The sequence below is a fragment of the Oncorhynchus tshawytscha genome, linkage group LG13, assembly GCF_018296145.1.
Source record: "Oncorhynchus tshawytscha isolate Ot180627B linkage group LG13, Otsh_v2.0, whole genome shotgun sequence".
NCBI classification, from domain to species: domain Eukaryota; kingdom Metazoa; phylum Chordata; class Actinopteri; order Salmoniformes; family Salmonidae; genus Oncorhynchus; species Oncorhynchus tshawytscha.
The window spans coordinates 30,126,116-30,148,553 of record NC_056441.1 but is presented as its reverse complement, the minus strand read 5'-3'; the positions used below and the strand labels follow the sequence as shown (position 1 = coordinate 30,148,553).

The 22,438-nt window shown below is 44.8% G+C and overlaps 1 protein-coding gene across 3 annotated transcripts in view; it reads left to right on the top strand.

Moving 5' to 3' along the window:
- Positions 1-22,438, top strand: part of syngap1a (synaptic Ras GTPase activating protein 1a) — a 105,570-nt gene that overhangs the window by 80,508 nt on the left and 2,624 nt on the right. For 2 of the 3 annotated variants that reach the window (XM_024441419.2, XM_024441421.2), the window contains exons 4-20: positions 1,257-1,351; positions 2,289-2,410; positions 2,738-2,891; positions 3,077-3,175; positions 3,302-3,541; positions 3,651-3,986; positions 4,150-4,294; positions 4,556-4,700; positions 4,861-5,097; positions 5,861-6,062; positions 8,089-8,279; positions 8,606-8,810; positions 9,564-10,181; positions 10,797-11,321; positions 11,996-12,163; positions 14,573-14,784; positions 15,423-15,450. In XM_024441419.2, coding sequence (XP_024297187.1) covers positions 1,257-1,351; positions 2,289-2,410; positions 2,738-2,891; positions 3,077-3,175; positions 3,302-3,541; positions 3,651-3,986; positions 4,150-4,294; positions 4,556-4,700; positions 4,861-5,097; positions 5,861-6,062; positions 8,089-8,279; positions 8,606-8,810; positions 9,564-10,181; positions 10,797-11,321; positions 11,996-12,163; positions 14,573-14,784; positions 15,423-15,450 — 3,722 coding nt within the window. Of the gene's footprint in view, positions 1-1,256; positions 1,352-2,288; positions 2,411-2,737; positions 2,892-3,076; positions 3,176-3,301; positions 3,542-3,650; positions 3,987-4,149; positions 4,295-4,555; positions 4,701-4,860; positions 5,098-5,860; positions 6,063-8,088; positions 8,280-8,605; positions 8,811-9,563; positions 10,182-10,796; positions 11,322-11,995; positions 12,164-14,572; positions 14,785-15,422; positions 15,496-22,438 lie in introns of all 3 variants that reach the window. The other variant, XM_024441420.2, reaches the window with a different exon arrangement.

Sequence of the window (22,438 nt, the reverse complement as noted above, 5' to 3'; positions counted from 1 at the left end):
TCTGCAAAATTGTAACTATTCGTCTACCTCCTCATGCCTTTTGCACACATTGTACATTGTATATAGACTCCCCCTTTGTTTTCTACTGTGTTATTGACTTGTTAATTTGTTTATTCCATGTGTAACTCTGTGTTGTCTGCTCACACTGCTATGCTTTATCTTGGCCAGGTCGCAGTTGTAAATGAGAACTTGTTCTCAACTAGCCTACCTGGTTAAATAAAGGTGAAATAAAATAAAAAAAATAAAAAACAAAAATAGAACTGTTTGGCCATAATGAGCATCGTTATGTTTTGAGGAAAAAGTGGGAGGCTTGAAAGCTGAAGAACACTATCCCAACCATGGTGTCAGCATCATGTTGTGGGGATGCTTTGCTGCAGGAGGGACTGGTGCACTTCACAAAATAGCTGGCATTTTGAGGAAGTAAAATTATGTGGATATATTGAAGTAGCATCTCAAGACATCAGTCAGGACGTCAAAGCTTGGCCGCAAATGGGTCTTCCAAATGGACTATGACCCCAAGCATACGTCCAAAGTTGTGGCAAAATGGCTTAAGGACAACAAAGTCAAGGTATTGGAGTGGCCATCACAAAGCCCTGACCGCAATCCAATTGAAAATTAGTGGGCAGAACTGAACAAGTGTATGCGAGCAAGGAGGACTACAAACCTGACTCAGTTACACCAGCTCTGTCAGGAGGAATGGGCCACAATTCACCCAACTTATTGTGGGAAGGTTGTGAAAGGCTACCGGAAACGTTTGACCCAAGTTAAACAATGTAAAGGCAATGCTACCAAATACTAATTGAGTGTATGTAAACTTCTGACCCACTGGGAATGTGATGAAAGAAATAAAGCTGAAATAAATCATTCTCTGCTATTATTCTGGTGTTTCACATTCTTCAAATAAAATGGTGATCCTAACTGACCTCCGACTATAATTTTTACTATGATTAAATGTCAGGAATTGTGAAAAACTGAGTTGAAATGTATTTAAATGTATGTGTATGTAAACTTCTGACTTAAACTGTATGTTCCTTTTGATGGCATAGAAGGCCCTTCTTGCCTTGTCTCTCAGATCGTTCACATCTTTGTGGAAGTTACCTGTGGCGCTGATGTTTAGGCCGAGGTATGTATCGTTTTTTGTGTGCTCTAGGGCAACGGTGTCTAGTTGGAATTTGTATTCGTGGTCCTGGCAACTGGACCTTTTTTGGAACACCATTATTTTTGTCTTACTGAGATTTACTCTCTCTCTCTCACAGAGCACGCTCGCGCTCGCAGGAAGAGCATTGCCACTGCGAGACAGCCAAGCATGGAAATCCCTCCCACTGCCCCCCAACAACCCTTCAGACAACAAGTAAGTACTCGAAAATGCTATATTACCTCTTTCCATTATTATTGTGTCATTTCCACTTATTCTGGGCCATATAGTAAAGTGCTACCCACTATTAGCTTCACTTCCTGCTCTCTATCATTATTCTCCCTCATTACCCTGTTCTCTTTTGTTCAGAGCAGAATTGATAATAGTCATTCTTTCATTTTTTATTTAACCTTTATATAACTAGGCAAGTCAGTTTAAGAACAAATTCTTATTTACAATGACGGTCTACCCCCCCAGGCCAAACACACCACTAACCCGGACCATGCTGTGCCAATTGTGCACCGCCCTATGGGACTCCCGATCACTGCCGGTTGTGACACAGCCTGGGAAAAAACCAGGGTCTGTAGTGACGCCTCTAGCCTTGCAATGCAGTGCCTTAGACTGCTTCGCCACTCAGGAGGCTAGTAATAGATAGTTGGCTAACTGTAATGCTACTAATTTGCCGATTCCAAATTAAAAGTACATTATAGCAGTATGGGATACACCTGTACATTTCACCAGTTCAACCTCATGCCAGTTGAGTTTTCAAGTCTTCGAATAGGCTTACACCATCCATCTTAGTGGCTGAATTCGCATAGCCCACTGAAAGAACATTATTGAATTAGCCATTGTTGCTTCATCTGTAGCCCAATAGGCTCCTCCAGTGGTCATCTGAAGGAAGCAAAACACAAACACTTCCAAAGTGGGTTCCTCTCCTCAACCTCCATCAGTACCACAACCATCACCACCACAAATAACATGGATTCATGCTAACACTGATTTCGCAGATAGCGCCTATTTTGAAAGAAGGGTTTAATGCACTGATTGTAAGTCGGTCTGGAGCGAATTACAAGAGCTTCTGCTAAAAAAAAAATGTTTTTAATGAAATGGACATCTCCACCTGTGTAATGGTCTCCACTCTTGTCCCCAACAGAGCTTCCTCAGTCGAAAGTTGAAGGGCTCCATCAAAAGGGCAAAGAGCCAGCCCAAGCTGGATCGAACCAGCAGCTTCCGCCACATGATTCTACCCCGTTTCCGTAGTGCTGATCAGGAGAGGTAGGTAATGCTTTCCCAAACGATTGGATGTGTGACACTCTATAATTATTTATTTTACACTCCTTTTTTTGTGTATTTACCTGGTGTTTTCCAATATGTACAGTTTATGTTAACAGTGGTTACTTTTGGGTACTTATTGCAAGAATTTAACACAATTTTTAACCCTACCTGGTACCAGATTTTATGTTTAGTAGTGTTTGTTTCAATGCACTGTTTCCCTTAACATTGTAATGGGACCACAGTGTGTCTTAACCACTCTCTCTCTCTCTCTCTCTCTCTCACACACACACTCTCTATCTCTCTCTCTCTCTGTCTTTCTCTCTCAAGGACACGTCTAATGCAGAGCTTCAAGGAGTCCCACTCACATGAGTCCCTGCTTTCCCCTAGCAGTGCAGCGGAGGCTCTGGACCTCACGCTGGATGAAGATGCTGTCATCAAACCTGTCCACTCCAGCATATTGGGCCAGGAGTATTGCTTTGAGGTGAGTGCCCTTCTGGGAGAAGAATAGTGTATAGTATATCTCCTAATATTAAATCTAAAACAGTTATTACAGCTCAGTCTTCCAAGTTGATGTGTCATGGTGATAGTAATTGATCAACTGTTACACACTAACAAGCAACAAACTATATCATTGATGAATTCACTTCTGTGTCTGTTTGACTGTAGGTGACCACCATTTCAGGGACAAAATGCTTTGCCTGCCGCTCGGCTGCAGAGAGAGACAAATGGATTGAGAATCTACAGAGAGCTGTCAAGCCCAACAAGGTGAAAAAATAGAGAGGAACAAGGACCCTGCTTGCAGTCCACACTCAAAATGCCTTTTATCAAAATGCCTTTAATCTCCATTAGTTTCAGCAGTCTTCACCTCTCTCTCCAATGCTCCCATTTTAGGACAATAGTCGAAGGGTGGACAATGTGCTTAAGCTGTGGATCATTGAGGCCAGGGACCTTCCTCCTAAGAAGCGGTACTATTGTGAGCTGTGTCTGGATGACATGCTGTACGCTCGCACCACTAGCAAGCCCCGCACGGACACTGTCTTCTGGGGCGAGCACTTTGAGTTCAACAACTTGCCTGCCATTCGTAGCCTACGCCTGCACCTTTACAAGGAGACAGACAAAAAGCGACGCAAGGTGTGTGTCTGTCTATGGCGGTTGTATTTTTCCTTGTGTATCTTTTGTGTTTGCAGAGTTACTCAAATATTTACTTCTATTCTATTCTCCGTTCTGTTCTCTAACCTAGGAGAAGAGCACGTACCTCGGCCTGGTCACTATCCCCATATCGAGCATCACAGGCAGGCAGTTTGTGGAGCAGTGGTATCCGGTGATCCAGCCCAGTGCTTTGGCTAAGGGTGGCGGTGTAGGCGGTGGCAAGGTCATCAATGCCTCAATCCGCCTCAAGTCCCGCTACCAGACCATGAGTATCCTGCCCATGGAGCTGTACAAGGAGTTCGCTGAGTACATCACCAATAACTACCGTACGCTGTGTGCCGTGCTGGAGCCTCTGCTCAGTGTCAAAAGCAAAGAGGAGGTGGCGTTCGCGCTGGTGCACATTCTCCAGAGCACGGGCAAGGCGAAGGTAGGAAGGAAGGCACTAAAGCAGGGGTGGCCAAGCACTCCTGTTGTAGACTAACCTCTTTCTGAGGTTATTGTAAATGAGGCCTGTAGCATCTTTCCTGGCCCCTGTGTCTGTTGTACAATGTGTTTGTGTTGTTTGTTTGAGGAGCATGTTCTTTTTTCAGGACTTCCTGTCAGACATGGCGATGTGCGAGGTGGATAGATTCATGGAACGAGAGCATCTGATTTTTCGAGAGAACACCCTTGCTACTAAAGCCATAGAGGAGTACCTCAAATTGATAGGGCACCGGTACCTCAAGGATGCCATAGGTAAAACTGCAAATTATTTTTATTTTATACCAATACCAGTGTAAAATGACCAAATCCAGACCTGGGTTCAAATACTATTTGAAATCATTCAAATACTTTTAGTGTTTGCTTTAGCCTGCCTGGAGTGCCCGCTGAGCGAGCTTTGCTAAAGTATTTGAAATGATGAGTGACAATGATGTTGATGAGAAGACGATGATGGTGATGATGATGATGAAGAAGAAGATACTGATGAGGATTAATGGACGGTTGTCTCGTTGACAGGGGAGTTCATTCGAGCTTTATACGAGTCAGAGGAGAATTGTGAAGTGGATCCCATGCGTACTCCACCGTCTGTCCTGGCCGACCACCAAGCCAATCTTCGCATGTGCTGCGAGCTGGCACTCTGCAAGATTGTCAACTCTCATTGGTCAGAATTTCTTCCACATGACTACGCCATTGTACAAATGTGTCAGTAACACAGTGTCCTTTCTAGTATGATGGGCTGTTTGTTCCCCACCCCCCCAAAAAAAGTTTGCAATGAAAAATAAAGTACAATTCTATCCTTCTGTCCTACCCTTCTATTCTAGTGTGTTTCCGCGGGAGCTGAAGGACGTATTTGCCTCCTGGAGGGTCCGGTGTGCCGAGCGGGGAAGGGAGGACATCGCAGACCGCCTCATCAGCTCCTCCCTCTTCTTACGCTTCCTGTGTCCCGCCATCATGTCGCCCTCTCTCTTCAACCTCACCCAGGAGTACCCTGGAGAGCGGACCTCCCGCACACTTACCCTCATCGCCAAGGTGGTGCAGAACCTGGCCAGCTTCTCCAAGTCAGTCACCACCTTCCCTCCTATGTAGCCTTCCCTTTTTTTTTGCATGACCTTTCTTTTAGCCTTCCCTCACATTTAGCCTCCCCTCACCTGTCCTCTAACAATTAACCTGCCTTTCCCAAAATGATCCAAGCCTTGTTAAGTCATTATCTATGTCCTCAGCCAGTTCCTCTTCCAGGAACCAATCCATTAATTATTTCCACGACATTGCGATTGAGTCATACATGCTTAAGACTTGCTTAAGTCTTACTATGCTTTATAACTGTATCATAATACATTATATCAGTCAGCATGAAGTAAACTATTCTGAAATAAGCTTGTCCTTTGGTGACAGTGAATGAAGAATTCATCCAACATGATTGTCCACAAACAAGATGACCGTAACAGGTTTCAATGGCACAAATGTTCAGAGGGTGGAGAAGTCTGTGTGCACAGAAACTATTTATTTTAACGATGTTCTTGGCACATTGCAGACAAGGTTACAGTACGAATAATTCAATTCTCCCCCTCACCATCACCTGTTGTTCATACTGTATCCTTCCATCTTCCTCACCTGCTCTTTCATTCTTTGCATTCTCACACTGTCTGTCTCCCCTCTCTTGTTTTCTCTCCGTACGCTCTTATCACTATTTCTCTGTACTTCGCCATACTATGTATCTTGTCCCTTTCTCCCTCAATCTTTCACTGTCTGTGGGAACTTCTTTCTCTCTTTCCCCCCACTCTCTCTATGCTCCCCCCACGCTGCTGTCTCTTCTGCCCTCAGGTTTAGTGGCAAAGAGGACCACATGTGTTTCATGAACGAGTTTTTGGAGATGGAGTGGGGCTCCATGCAGCAGTTCCTGTACGAGATCTCCAACATGGACACGGGGAGCAATGCCGGGGGCTTTGAGGGCTACATCGACCTGGGCAGGGAGCTGTCAGTGCTCCACAGCCTGCTGTGGGAAGTCATGGCCCAACTGAGCAAGGTAATGGGAAATGTAACCTCTCCAGGCTGTTGTGCATATAAGCCTGGGACATCAACGATTCAAAGTTGGCCTTTTTGGGAGTGACCATAGAATTCTATGGGAGTGACCTTACTGAGTAAATTATTTGTCATTTAATTTGAGCAAATCACACGACTGTGAGGCGTGGCTCTAAATGGAGGCAGGACCAGGCACAAGACACCTACGGTGTAGTGTTAGGGGGAAGGTGTTGTGGGAGATGATTGGCTGGTAGATTAAGCCTATTAAGCCAATGCCTAAGTTTCTCCCAATCTTTCTGTATAATTGCCTAACAAATGCCAAGTTTGACATGTTGGTCCACCAGACTCTTCAGGCATTTGGGCGGAATTGTCTGGGAACGAGATTATGAGGAATGTGACCGTCTAGGTTCAAACCCTGGTCGTCTGAACACCACACACATGCGTAAACCCGCAGAATCTAAAGCCTGGTCACAGTCTTTAGGTCTCAGGTAAGGTTAGTCATCACCCATGAAGAAAATACTGTCGCTCCCTCACTTTTCATTAACCGAAAAGCAAATCTTGGAGGACAAAGGAAGTTAAAAAGACTTATTTCTTATTAAAACCAACATGTTTTTGCGTATACTGTACCCTTCCTTGAGAAATCCCATCCTAAATGCATTCGTTTGGATAATACGTGTTTGTGAGGACAAATTCCATTGTCCTCCAAGAGTTGCTGAATATTTTGCCATCTCCAGCTGAGCAAGGTAACAGCAATGCTACACCTGCCACATTTGTCTTCACGGCTTGAGCCACGACTGATTACACTCCTGCTGTTGTCAATGCTGCCCGCAACACTGTCCGCATGAGGCGGAGCGTGTTAGTGAGGCAGGAAGGCATTAGACATGCCTTTTATCGTACAAAAGTAACTTTTTCTATTTGCTACGTTTGCATTTGTGTCTTTGAAGTGTAACAATACATCTAAAGTGACTGTAATACTGCTGTAACACACTTTTATTCTGCTGATATGCCTCCTGCTACTAGTTATTCTCCCCCACCCCTTTACACCTCTTCTCTCACCACCTCTTGGCTAAAATCCATTTGTATTTTCACTCCCTCCACTCCCGCTGTTCACTTGGCTGAATTCCATTTCTATTTTGGCTCCCTCCACTCTGTTCACTTTAAAATGACAAAATCCATTTTATAAGGGAGAATGCAAATGTTTTGGAGGACTGGCAAAATATCACTTAAGTGAAACTGAAAGGGGAGTGAACGAGGGGGAAGGGAAAATCACATTTTATTGTCTGAGATCAATAGGGTGAAATGACACAACATCTGCAAAATCTACACCTCAACTGAAATATTGGACACCTCCAACTCTAGGGTTTCCCATGTAATCAATGAGTGGAGTGAGCGACTGAACACGTTTGTTTTAATTGAGCCCGTGGCTGCATCTCAAGTCTACAGTGGCTTCCTCTCTTCGTCTCCCTTCCTCCATGTGCACTGTTCTGAGAACACAAAACAGGTGATAACAATATGGTTGACATCTGCTTTCACCTGCTCAGCTCCTTCACCTCAGTGTAGATGAATGAGAGGAAAAGAAGCCACTTTAGACTATTGAGATGTAGCCAAATTCTCTCCATGATCCCTATATCCCAATTCCTTGTCCTTTCTCCAGAAGTGTACACTTATGCACTCCTCCCCACTCATTTATAAGCACTGAGGCATGGGTGTGATCAAAGCTGTTCAAGTCCGGTTTTGAAGGGCCAAAACACTTCTCGTTTCTGTTTTTAACTGGTAGTTAATTTTACTCATCTCGTATCCCAGGTCTGAATCAGTCCCTGGTTAGAAGGAAAGAATGAAAACCAGAAGTGTTTTGGCACTCCAGGACCGGAAATGAACAGCCCTGCGCTAAATAGAGGTTCCAACACATTTCTTATAACAGTATTTTCCTTTTGAATCAATTAATGGAAGTGAATGAGTGCATTCTTTGGGAGAAAGGACAGAATTTGGGATAAACAGTCACATCTTTTCATTTACGCTTTGTCTCCCAGGACGCTATTCTGAAGCTTGGTCCCTTGCCACGTCTGCTGAATGACATCAGTGTAGCTTTGAGGAACCCCCAGCTCCACCGGCAGGCCAGCCACCAGCCAGACAGGCAGCAGGACAGGCTCATCACACGGCCCTCCTTCAATCGCCTGGTATCATCCGATTTCCAGAGCCTCATGATGCGGGACCTGAACAGGTAACTGCTCCGGGCTTAAACGCACCATCTGTGTAAGATTTCTTCAGGTTCAATAGTCATTTCAATTGATATGCATTGATTATTGAAGAGCATAAGTTATAAATGCCTTGTTTCACCTATAATATAATCCAACAGCTAGGGTGGTACAATTTCATTGTTGATGCTTTTGGTTGTCGTTTGTAGTCTTTGTAAACAAATAATGTTGATGCAAAGAGGGGTGAGGTGTGAGGGTTGAGGGTCCCCTACAATATATACTGTAGTATAGCTTTAAAATACAGCCCCTGACAATGGCAGTGATGATAGATAATGATGATGATCATCTCCAGCTCAATAGACATCTCCCGTCTCCCCTCCCCAACCGCGGGATTATCTGGGGGTGGTGTCCTCTCGTCTCATGTAAGCATGGGAAGCTTTGCAGAACGAGACCCCCACGGCTCAAAGGATGTTTTCTACGTGACCCGTCCCCCCTTGGCTCGGTCCAGCCCTGCATACTGCACCAGCAGTTCTGATATCACTGACCCAGACCCAAAGGTAAACTTTGATGCATCGATTTATCGCCACTAGCAGACATCAGTAAATTGACCAACAAAAACTTTGAGTTGGACACATACACTGAGTATACAAAACATTAAGAACACCTGCTCTTTCCATTACATAAACTGACCAAGTGAATCCAGGTGAAAGCTATAATCCCTTATTGATGTCACTTGTTAAATCTACTTCAATCAGTGTAGATGGAGGGGAGGCGACAGGTTAAAGAAGGATCTTTAAGCCTTGAGACAATTGAGATGTGGATTGTGTATGTCTGCCATTCAGAGGGTGAATGGGCAAGGCAAAAAATGTAAGTGCCTTTGAACAGGGTATGGTAATAGGTGCCAGGTGCATTGGTTTGTGTCAAGAACTGCAATGCTGCTTGGCTTTTTATGCTGAACAGTTTTCCGTGTGTATCAAGAATGGTCGACCACCCAAAAGACATCCAGCCAACTTGACACAACTGTGGGAAGCATTGGAGTCAACATGGGCCGGCATCCTTGGGGAGGGCTTACCCTGTGGAAGTCCATACCCCGACGGATTGAAGCTCTTCTGAAGGCAATAGGGGGGAGGGTGCAACTCAAAATTAGGAAGATGTTCCTAATGTTTGGTATACTCAGTGTATATTACAACTTGTAGTATACCTCAAAATGTAGTTATGAATTTCCCGAATAACTAAGTAGTGAACATTGTTATAAGTGATATTGTAATAGGTTATTCCAGTTGACAGGTTATGTTCTGTCTCTCTCCTAGGTCCTCAGTGTTAACAAAAGCGTGTCCATGATGGACCTGCAGGACTCACGCATGAATAGCATCTCCAACCTCCATTCTGTGGGCGATATGCTCAACTCCTCCCAGGCCTCTATAGCAGGCTTGGGCCACAGTTTCGGGAACCTGGGCGGCCCGCTTCGCATGGGAGGCCATATGTCCGCCGGTGGCTCTGGGAGCTCCGGCTTGAGGCTAAGCCAGATGGGGGGACCCCTTCACCACATGGGGGGTCCCACTGACTCTCTCTCCCAGCAGCAGCAACATGCGGCAGCCGCCATGCACTTCCCCCTCTCCTTCCAGAATCCCCTCTTCCATCTGGCTGCCGACAGCCCTCGGGGTCAGCCCCACAGTCGTCCTCAGGCCCAGCCACCTCCCCCTCCACTCTTGTTGGCCCCAGAGCTTGACAATGCCCACCACCAACAGGGCTACGTGCGGGCATTTGGCCACGGCGGCTTCTCGCGTAGCGAGGACCTTTCAGCCCTGCGGCCACAGAGCAGTCTGGTGCAGCCCAGTGTTGTCCACTCGCACAGCTACAGTGACGACTACACGCGGCAAAACCAGAACGCTGAATACGCCCGGCGCCAGCTTTCGCTGCAAGTACAGGTCGGTATTCCAGGAAAATATCACGAAATCAATTTCAATTAAATTCAACTTTATTCATTCCGGTAGCAGCATTTAAGATGACGTTGGCAGAGCCTAAGTGCATGTTAACAAGAATACATCCCTTCATACTAAACATACACCACACAGTGCATGTAACACCCGTAGACATTACATTTAGCAATCAGGCTGTTGCAGACTGTTGTTGCGGTCTGTTGCATTGATAAACCCCATCATAGATTTAAATAGATATTTCATATCATTTCAAAATAAATTGACAATGTGAATTCACCCAGCAGTCACTTTTTAGAAGCATTGATAGTGAAATGTACAGTATCTGCCTATTGTTTGTGTGACTACTGTAGATGCTTGAAAACAAGTTAGACAGGGATTGTCCAATTAAAAGGGATTGTCCAATTAAAAGGAGTTGTCCAATTAAATTGACTTCACAACCATTCTTCATCTCCTTCCTTGTCTCTCCTCTTACACTCTCTCCCTCTTTCTCCCTCTCCTATAGTATTTGATCTCAAATACTGTATCTTCTTTTTCTAAATATTTCCTGCCCCCCCTCCCTCTTTCTCCCTCTCTTCCTTTTCCCGCCCACCCTCTCTCTCTCAGGAGAATCTTCAGCAGCAGATTCTTATGGGCATGACCCCTCAGACGGCCACAGGCACGGGCACTCCCACCTCCTTGGCCACTCCCCCCTCCACCGTGTACCCTGTCCGTCATGGCTCCGTAGCACCGCCTCCCCCACAGCGCCTCAAATCCCAGCTGTCCATCAGCCCCGGGGCCACCTCCACCCCTCCCAAGGCCCGCCCCCAGAGCAGGAACCTCCTTCTCCAGTCGCCCGACTCCAGCTTTGGCGGCAGGCAGCCCTCGCAACAGCAACAACAGCAGCAGTTGTCCGTCAAACAGTCTGACAGCCCAGCCCCTGGGCTCCCGCACCAGTCGAGCTCTGCCAGGGACGGCCAGGGGGCGCCACAAGGGGGGAACGGAGAGACCACAGACACCCCGACTAAGAGCACAAAGCAGCCTCAGACCACAGACACCCCAACTAAGAACACCAAGCAACCCCAGCCGCAGTCCCAGCAGCAGCAGCAGCCTCCACAGCAGCACCTGCTCAAGCCGACAGTCAATAAACAGGTCTATTAATGGAACGCCATGGGCTCTGTGTTGGAATGCCTGGGTATCCAGCTGGAGAAATCCAGGAGACTTGAGATCGTGTTAGTCCACTGAGCTAAAGCCTTGGCATTAGCTCTGGGAGCTAAAACGAGTCTAGAGTTCTCAGGCAAGGTTACTTGTCACAAACCACCTCGGCTACATGTACAATCAAACCTGTTAATAACCGGTGCCAATATTAATCACACTTCTGTGATTCTCAGAGTCTCAGCTGATTTAGGAGGGATGGATTACTGAGATAGCTTAGCCTGTGTCACAACTTCAGTGTTATGAACATGTCATTTCTGTTCGATTTTAAACAAATCTATATTTGTTTCCCATAATGTAAAAATTATGTAATGTAAATGTAAGATCAAAGAAAATCGATTATGTAATGAAGGCTATTGTTTGAACATTACGGGCATATTGTAAAAATCCAAGTACGTGTAAGTCCAAAGAGATACATGTAGAAAAGCACAGAAAGGTGTTGCTGGTTTAGCTAGTAATGTAAGTTTGTCTGTTTTAACAGTTTAGACAACATCACAAGCTTTCCTAAATACTTTCTGAGATAGGAGTACCTTTTAGTCTTAATAATCTTCATAGCATGATCATGTGATTTCTGAGCCTCTTCCTGTATCATCTTGCCTCTTTTCTTTCAGGGTTCTCAGTCCCCCTCCACCCTGACCCCCAACGAGCGCACTGTGGCTTGGGTGTCCAACATGCCACACCTCTCTGCCGACATCGAAATATTGCGTAGCTCATCGAACCTTGAGGACCTCAAGCTGAAGGAGTACTCCAAGAGCATGGACGAGTCACGCATGGATAGGGTGAGTCTATTTTGGTGGTGATGACAGCCTCTCTGGTAAATTAAAGAAGGTTTCTAGATTATAAGGGAATGTCTTTATCTGATTTCCATTTTGTTGTGTTTTAACATTTGACCTCCAGCATGATGTTCCAAGAATGTTATGGCAGGGTCAAAGGAAAACCTTCACTCTATGTCATAATTTGATGTACCAGGATTGGGACCTGAGAATATTGCTAGACTGTTCCTTGAATTAACAACTGTTCCTTGAAGAAAGGAATGCTTTAATTCAATTAATTCCTCACCTACCAGATGGTACATACATTTTTTCATGCATGTTTTTCACACTGTGAAAAAGTCGGCAATAAAGTGCTACAGGTGTGGAATAAAGTGCAGTGTAGAAGCTCTGAAACATTGGGGTCAGCCCTAATACCATACCCGTCTCCACGACGGGGCCAGCTTTAGTTTTATGACCTTAAATAAAAATATAAAAAAAGTTCAAATGATTGAGTGGTGGGTTGACGTGACTAATTGAGGATTTTCTGAGGGCAAAAGGGGGGTTCAACTCAATATCAGGAAGGTGTTCTTAATGTTTTGTTAACTCAGTGAATTTTTAAATATCACCATCATCTTTGAAACACCAGCGCTTAATGGTTATTGTGGTATAGCGTGATATAAACAGAATTCAATATAATTCCCCCCGATTTCAACTACACCCTTAGTCACTTTATCCTGGGGCCGGGTATGCCTAATACAGTTGAAGTCGGAAGTTTATATACACCTTAGCCAAGTACATTTAAACTCCGTTTGTCACAATTCCTGACATTTAATCCTAGTAAAAATTCCCTGTCTTAGGTCAGTTAGGATCACCACTTTATTTTAAGAATGTGAAATGTCAGAATAATAGTAGAGAGAATTATTTATTTCAGATTTTATTTCTTTCGTCACATTCCCAGTGGGTCAGAAGTTTACATACACTCAATTAGTATTTGGTAACATTGCCTTTAAATTGTTTTACTTTGGTCAAATGTTTCGGGTAGCCTTCCACAAGCTTCTCACAGTAGGTTGGGTGAATTTTAGCCCATTGCTTCTGACAGAGCTGGTGTAACTGTGTCAGGTTTGTAGGCCCCCTTCTACCCACACATTTTCTATAGGATTGAGGTCAGGGCTTTGTGATCGCCACTCCAATACTTTGACTTTGTTGTCCTTAAGCCATTTTGCCACAACTTTGGAAGTATGCTTGGGGTCATTGTCCATTTGGAAGACCCATTTGCGACCAAGCTTTACCTTTCTGATGTCTGGAGATGTTGCTTCAATATAACCATATAATTTTCTTTCCTCATGAAGCCATCTATTTTGTGAAGTGCACCAGTCCCTCCTGCAGCAAAGCACCCCCACAACATGATGCTACCACCCCCGTGCTTCATGGTTGGTATGGTGTTCTTCGGCTTGCAAGCCTCCCCCTTTTTCCTCAAAACATAACAATGGTCATTATGGCCAAACAGTTCTATTTTTGTTTCATCAGACCAAATAACATTTCTCCAAAAAGTATGATCTTTGTCCCCATGTGCAGATGCAAACCATAGTCTGGCTTTTTTTATGGCTGTTTTGGAGCAGTGGCTTCTTCCTTGCTGAGTGGCCTTTCAGGTTATGTCGATATAGGATTTGTTTTACTGTGGATATAGATACTTTTGTACCTGTTTCCTCCAGCATCTTCACAAGGTCCTTTGCTGTTCTGGGATTGATTTGCACTTTTCTCTCCAAAGTACATTCATCTCTAGGAGACAGAATGGGTCTTCTTCCTGAGTGGTATGACGGCTGCGTGGTCCCATGATGTTTATACTTGCGCACTATTGTTTGTACAGATGAACGTGGTACCTTCAGGTGTTTAGAAATTGCTCCCAAGGATGAACCAAACTTGTGGAGGTCTACAATTTATTTTCTGAGATCTTGGCTGATTTCATTTGATTTTCCAATGATGTTAAGTAACGAGGCACTGAGTTTGAAGGTAGGCCTTGAAATACATCCACAGGTACACCTCCAATTGACTCAAATTATGTCAATTATCCGATCAGAAGCTTCTAAAGCCATGACATCTTTTTCTGGAATTTTCCAAGCTGTTTAAAGGCACAGTCAAGTGTATGTTAGTGTATGTAAACTTCTGACCCACTGGAATTGTGATACAGTGAATTATAATATAAAATATTAATATTTTGTTTGTTAACAATTGTTGGAAAAATTACTTGCACAAAGTAGTTGTCCAAACCGACTTGCCAAAACTATAGTTTGTTAACAAGAAATTTGTGGAGTGGTTGAAAAACTAGTTTTAATGACTCCAACCTAAGTCCATGTAAACTTCCGACTTCAACTGTATATGCTAATACATTCAGAATTCCAGAGCATTGATCTCCCTCTCCTGTCGTCTCTCTGCCAGGTAAAGGAATACGAGGAGGAGATCCATTCCCTGAAGGAGCGTCTGATAATGTCCCATCGGAAGCTGGAGGAGTATGAGCGCAGGATGCTTTCACAGGAGCAGCAGACCAGCAAGATCCTATCACAGTACCAGAGCCGGCTGGACGACAGCGAGCGCATGCTGAGGCAGCAGCAGCTGGAGAAGGACAGTCAAATTAAAGGCATTATCAACAGGTGAGCTCGACCAAAACAAGACAAGAAAGAAGGTTCATGTCTGCTTGCTCACTTGCCTAGATAGCATTTACTTTGAATGCATTTACTTTAGAGAGAATTTCAATTCCCTGAACATCATATCTGTTTCAAAAAACGGAAAGGCTAATGTTGGGAGCCAAAATAGTAAATCATATCAAATCAAATTTATTTATATAGCCCTTCGTACATCAGCTGATATCTCAGTGCTGTACAGAAACCCAGCCTAAAACCCCAAACAGCAAGCAATGCAGATGTAGAAGCACAGTGGCTAGGAAAAACTCCCTAGAAAGGCCAAAACCTAGGAAGAAACCTAGAGAGGAACCAGGCTATGTGGGGTGGCCAGTCCTCTGATGGCTGTGCCGGGTGGAGATTATAACAGAACATGGCCAAGATGTTCAAATGTTCATAAATGACCAGCATGGTCGAATAATAATAAGGCAGAACAGTTGAAACTGGAGCAGCAGCACAGTCAGGTGGAAGTTGAAACTGGAGCAGCAGCATGGCCAGGTGGACTGGGGACAGCAAGGAGTCATCATAGTAGTAGAAATAAATAGTAGAAATAAACGGAATCATGGCTCTGTAGCTTTCTCTAAAATAAACATTGTCTCCTTCTTTTCCAGGCTCATGGCTGTGGAGGATGAGTTGAGAGTGAGTGCCATTCCTGAAATCAAGCCCAGAATGTTCAGAGAGCAGGTCTGTCCGTTTGTCTGTATGGCTGGGAGTGTCTTCTAGTCTCTGAGTCTATGGCGTGTACGTCGACATGGTTTATTATGGATTCACTGGTCTGTCATACGTGCCATTTTTACATTAGTAGTGGCAGCATGTAGCTAGTGGAATGCATTTGGAAACCTGCCACTCTGCAACATGCTTACCCAGATATGACTGGGTTACCCAGATATGCCGTAACTGTGGCAAAAAAAGACTGTAACATACACTACCATTCAAAAGTTAATGTCCTTGTTTTTGAAAGAAAGGCAACTTTTTTGTCTATTAAAATGACATCAAATTGATCAGAAATACAGCGTAGACATTGTTAGTGTTGTAAATGACTATTGTAGCTGGAAACGGCTGATTTTTTAAAATGGAATATCTTCATAGGTGTACAGAGGCCCATTATCAGCAACCATCACTTCTGTGTTCCAATGGCACATTGTGTTGGCTAATCCACGTATCATTTTAAAAAGGCTAATTGATCGTTAGAAAACTCTTTTGCAATTATGTTAGCACAGCTGAAAACTGTTGTGCTTATTAAAGAAGCAATAAAACTGGCCTTCTTTAGACTTTTTGAGTATCTGGAGCATCAGTATTTGTGGGTTTGATTACAGGCTCAAAATGGCCAGAAACAAAGGACTCTCTTCTGAAACTCATCAGTCTATTCTTGTTCTGGGAAATGAAGGCTATTCCATGCGAGAAATTGGAAAGAAACTGAAGATCTTGTACAATGCTGTGTACTACTCCCTTCACAGAACAGAGCAAACTGGCTCTAACCAGAATAGAAAGAGGAGTGGGAGGCACCGGTGTGCAACTGAGCAAGAGGACAAGTACATTAGAGTGTCTAGTTTGAGAAACAGACGCCTCACAAGTCCTCAACTGGCAGCTTCATTAAATAGTACCCACAAAAACACCAGTCGTCGTGAAGAGGCAGACAACAACATTGACGAATACGCTGATTCGGTGTGCGAGTTCATTAGAACGTGCGTTGAAGATGTCGTTCCCATAGCAACGATTAAAACATTCCCTAACCAGAAACCGTGGATTGATGGCAGCATTCGTGTGAAACTGAAGGCGCGAACCACTGCTTTTAATCAGGGCAAGGTGTCTGGTAACATGACTGAATACAAACAGTGCAGCTATTCCCTCCGCAAGGCTATCAAACAAGCTAAGCGCCAGTACAGAGACAAAGTAGAATCTCAATTCAACGGCTCAGACACAAGAGGCATGTGGCAGGGTCTACAGTCAATCACGGACTACAGGAAGAAACCCAGCCCAGTCACGGACCAGGATGTCTTGCTCCCAGGCAGACTAAATAACTTTTTGCCCGCTTTGAGGACAATACAGTGCCACTGACACGGCCTGCAACGAAAACATGCGGTCTCTCCTTCACTGCAGCCGAAGTGAGTAAGACATTTAAACGTGTTAACCCTCGCAAGGCTGCAGGCCCAGACAGCATCCCCAGCCGCGCCCTCAGAGCATGCGCAGACCAGCTGGCCGGTGTGTTTACGGACATATTCAATCAATCCCTATACCAGTCTGCTGTTCCCACATGCTTCAAGAGGGCCACCATTGTTCCTGTTCCCAAGAAAGCTAAGGTAACTGAGCTAAACGACTACCGCCCGTAGCACTCACATCCGTCATCATGAAGTGCTTTGAGAGACTAGTCAAGGACCATATCACCTCCACCCTACCTGACACCCTAGACCCACTCCAATTTGCTTACCGCCCAAATAGGTCCACAGACGATGCAATCTCAACCACACTGCACACTGCCCTAACCCATCTGGACAAGAGGAATACCTATGTGAGAATGCTGTTCATCGACTACAGCTCGGCATTCAACACCATAGTACACTCCAAGCTCGTCATCAAGCTCGAGACCCTGGGTCTCGACCCCGCCCTGTGCAACTGGGTACTGGACTTCCTGACGGGCCGCCCCCAGGTGGTGAGGGTAGGCAACAACATCTCCTCCCCGCTGATCCTCAACACTGGGGCCCCACAAGGGTGCATTCTGAGCCCTCTCCTGTACTCCCTGTTCACCCACTACTGCGTGGCCACGCACGCCTCCAACTCAATCATCAAGTTTGCGGACGACACAACAGTGGTAGGCTTGATTACCAACAACGACGAGACGGCCTACAGGGAGGAGGTGAGGGCCCTCGGAGTGTGGTGTCAGGAAAATAACCTCACACTCAACGTCAACAAAACTAAGGAGATGATTGTGGACTTCAGGAAACAGCAGAGGGAACACCCCCATCCACATCGATGGAACAGTAGTGGAGAGGGTAGCAAGTTTTAAGTTCCTCGGCATACACATCACAGACAAACTGAATTGGTCCACTCACACAGACAGCATCGTGAGGAAGGCGCAGCAGCGCCTCTTCAACCTCAGGAGGCTGAAGAAATTCGGCTTGTCACCAAAAGCACTCACAAACTTCTACAGATGCACAATCGAGAGCATCCTGGCGGGCTGTATCACCGCCTGGTATGGCAACTGCACCGCCCTCAACCGTAAGGCTCTCCAGAGGGTAGTGAGGTCTGCACAACGCATCACCGGGGGCAAACTACCTGCCCTCCAGGACACCTACACCACCCGATGCTACAGGAAGGCCATAAAGATCATCAAGGACATCAACCACCCGAGCCACTGCCTGTTCACCCCGCTGTCATCCAGAAGGCGAGGTCAGTACAGGTGCATCAAAGCTGGGACCGAGAGACTGAAAAACAGCTTCTATCTCAAGGCCATCAGACTGTTAAACAGCCACCACTAACATTGAGTGGCTACTGCCAACACACTGTCAATGACAATAACTCTACTCCAGCCACTTTAATAATGGGAATTGATGGGAAATGATGTAAATATATCACTAGCCACTTTAAACAATGCTACCTTATATAATGTTACTTACCCTACATTATTCATCTCATATGCATATGTAGATACTGTACTCTATATCATCGACTGCATCCTTATGTAATACATGTATCACTAGCCACTTTAACTATGCCACTTGGTTTACATACTCATCTCATATGTATATACTGTACTCGATATCATCTACTGTATCTTGCCTATGCTGCTCTGTACCATCACTCATTCATATATCCTTATGTACATATTCTTTATCCCCTTACACTGTGTAAAAGACAGTAGTTTTTTGGAATTGTTAGTTAGATTACTTGTTCGTTATTACTGCATTGTCGGAACTAGAAGCACAAGCATTTCGCTACACTCGCATTAACATCTGCTAACCATGTGTATGTGACAAATAAAATTTGATTTGATTTGAGAGGCAGCTCCGGGATGCTGGTCTTCTAGGCAGGGTTCCTATGTCTGTGACTGTGTTCTTTTGCCCATCTTAATCTTTTATTTTTATTGGCCAGTCTGAGATATGTCTTTTTCTTTGCAACTCTGCCTTTCTAAGTAAACCCAAACTTTTGAATGGTCGTGTCCTTAACCCCATAAAGGGCCTTGATAACTCATGGACCCAATCCAGTTTCTCAACATCAGTTTCCCTTGAAAAAACCCATGCCGAAACATCTACAATGGTGTTCACTTTACATTGATGAATTAGTTTACTTGACAACATACTATATATATATATATATATATATATATATGTGCACCATGTCTGTTCCGTCGTATGTAAGTTGTTGAATGTCTGTCTAGGCACAATGTCCCTACATTCTTACATTTTTACCACCACTGACAAAAGACAAAAGTTTCATATTGAGGCATGTCTAACTCAAAGTTGGTGTGAATGGCATCTACTGTATGATGGAGTAGGCCGGATGTATTTATTTTTTATTTTTTATTTCACCTTTATTTCACCAGGTAGGCCAGTTGAGAACAAGTTCTCATTTACAACTGCGACCTGGCCAAGATAAAGCAAAGCAGTGCGACAAAAACAACAACACAGAGTAACACATAAACAAACGTACAGTCAATAACACAATAGAAAAATCGATGTACAGTGTGTGCGAATGTAGAAGAATAGGGAGGTAGGCAAAAAATAGGCCATAGAGGTGAAATAATTCGAATTTAGCATTAACACTGGAGTGATAGATGCGCAGATGATGATGTGCAAGTAGAGATACTGGGGTGCAAAAGAGCAAGAGGGTAAGTAATGATATGGGGAGGAGGTAGTTGGGTGTGCTATTTACAGATTTTCTATGTACGGGTACAGTGATCGGTAAGCTGCTCTGACAGCTGATGCTTAAAGTTAGAGAGGGAGATATAAGACTCCAGCTTCAGTGATTTTTGCAATTTGTTCCAGTCATTAGAAGCAGAGAACTGGAAGAAAAGGCGGCCAAAGGAAGTGTTGGCTTTGGGGATGACCAGTGAAATATACCTGTTGGAGCGCGTGCTACGGGTGGGGTGTTGCTATGATGACCAGTGAGCTGAGATAAGGCTAGGCTTTACCTAGCAAAGACTTAGACTTGACCTGGAGCCAGTGGATTTGGCGACGAATATGTAGTGAGCACCAGCCAACGAGAGCCTACAGGTCTCAGTGGTGGGTAGTATATGGGGATTTGGTGACAAAATGGATGGCACTGTGATGGACTACATCCAGTTTTCTGAGTAGTGTTGGAGGCTATTTTGTAAATGAAAAAGCTAAAGTCAAGGATGGGTAGGATAGTCAGTTTTACGAGGGTATGTTTGGCAGCATGAGTGAAGGAGGCTTTGTTGCGAAATAGGAAGCCGATTTTAGATTTAATTTAGGATTGGCGATGCTTGATGTGAGTCTGGAAGGAGAGTTTACAGTCTAACCAGACACCTAGGTATTTGTTGTTGTCCACATATTCTAAGTCAGAACCGTCCAAAGTAGTGATGCTAGTCGGGCGGGAGGGTGCGGGCAGCAATCGGTTGAAGAGCATGGATTCTATCGAAGAAATAGTTGGTGAACCAGGCGAGGCAGGCCTGCTCACTGAAGTGTTTTAGGGAGCGTTTGACAGTGATGAGGGGTGGTCATTTGACCGTGGACCCATTGTGCACGCAGGCAATAAGGCAGTAATCGCTGAGATCCTGGTTGAAGACAGCAGAGGTGTATTTAGAGGGAAAGTTGGTCAGGAGGATATCTAAGAGGGTGCCATTGGGTACGGATTTAGGGTTGTATCTGTAGGTTCCTTTATAATTTGTGTGAGATTGAGGGCATTTAGCTTCGATTGCTGGAAGGCCGGGGTGTTAAGCATGTCCCAGTGCTGGTCACCTAACAGTACGAACTCTGAAGATGGATGGGGGGCGATCAATTCACATATGGTGTCCAGGGCACAGCTGGGGGCTGAGGATAGTCTATAGCAAGTGGCAACGGTTGGAGACTTGTTTCTGGAAAGGTGGATTTTTAAAAGTAGAAGCTCGAATTGTTTGGGCACCGACCTGGATAGTAAGACAGAACTCTGCAGTAGTTTGCAACTCCGCCCCTTTTGGCAGTTCTATCTTTTCGTAAAATGTTATGGTTAGGGAGGAACAGGATAAAAGTATTGCTAAAGGCTATAAGAACTGGTTGTCTAGTGCATTTGGAACAGAGTAAAAGGAGCAGATTTCTGGGCGCGAAAGAATAGATTCAAGGCATAATGTACAGACAATGGTTTGGTAGGATGTGAGTACAGTGGAGGTAAACCTAGGCATTGAGTGACGATGAGAGAGGTTTTGTCTCTAGAGGCACCATTTAAACCAGATGAGGTCACAGCATGAGTGGGGGGTGGAAGAAAAGGGCTAGCTAAGTTATAGTGAGCAGGGCTGGAGGCTCTACAGTGAAATAAGACAATAATCACTAACCAAAACAGCAATAGACAAGGCATGTGTAGCAGAGTGATCATAGGGTCCAGTGAGTAGCTGGGCGAGCCGGAGACACAGCGATTCAGACAGCTAGCAGGCAGGGGCTAGCAGATGGGCCTCAGGGGAACGTCGCAACTGGAGAGCCTGTTGAAACCCCCTCGAATGGCTATGTTGGCAGACCAGTCGTGATGGATTGGCGGGGCTCCGTGTCGACAGCAAAGGGTCCAGGCCAATTGGCAAAATAGGTATTGAAGCCCAGGAATTTTCTGATGGATCTCTTTGGCTAGCCGGGAGATGGGCCTAGCTTGAGGCTAACTCCAGGCTAACTGGTGCTTGCTTTGGGACAGACGTTAGCCAGGAGTAGCCACTCGGATAGCAGCTAACTAGCTGTGATGATCCGGTGTGCAGAGCTTGCGTTGGGAAAAGGTTCAGAGCTTGCGGTAGGAATCCGGAGATGTGGTAGAGAAAAAGCAGTCCGATATGCTCTTGGTTGATATCACGCTGCGCAGACAGTCAGGAATTGACCGGGCTGAGGCTGGCTGATGTCCTAGTTAACGATGATGACCGCTAGCAGTGGCTAACTGACTACTAGCTAGTAGCTAGTTAGCTAGCTAGCTCCTCATGGGGGTTCTGGTTCTAAAGTATAAAAAATAGTAGATCCATACCACATTGGGTGAGGCGGATTGTAGGAGAGTATGTTGAAATTGAGATTAAAAATATATACGAAGAAAACAATATATACACGGGACGGGACAAGACAAGACAAGACAGGACAAAGACGTGTGACAGCTACGCCATCTTGGTAGAAGGTTGAATGGTGTAGCAAATATTTGGGGTGTTGCTATGCATTGCAGTATATTCTACTAGGTCCTAGAGAATGGAGTTTTATCAACTGGACAACATTTGATTGGTTGAAGGCGATCCAATCACTGACCAATTTGTTTTGCAAAATTCCCTCATTACAGATGTAGGCACAAACAGTTTACCCCCTATATTTCTGAAAACAAAATGCCTTAAGTAGCTTACCATGGTACAACTGTATTAACTTCTATTTAATCATTTGAAATATTCTTACATTGTTTTAATTTTTCAAAAGCAAGAGGCTCAATGTGTGAATCAGAAAGAAGCTGGGGATTGCACTGA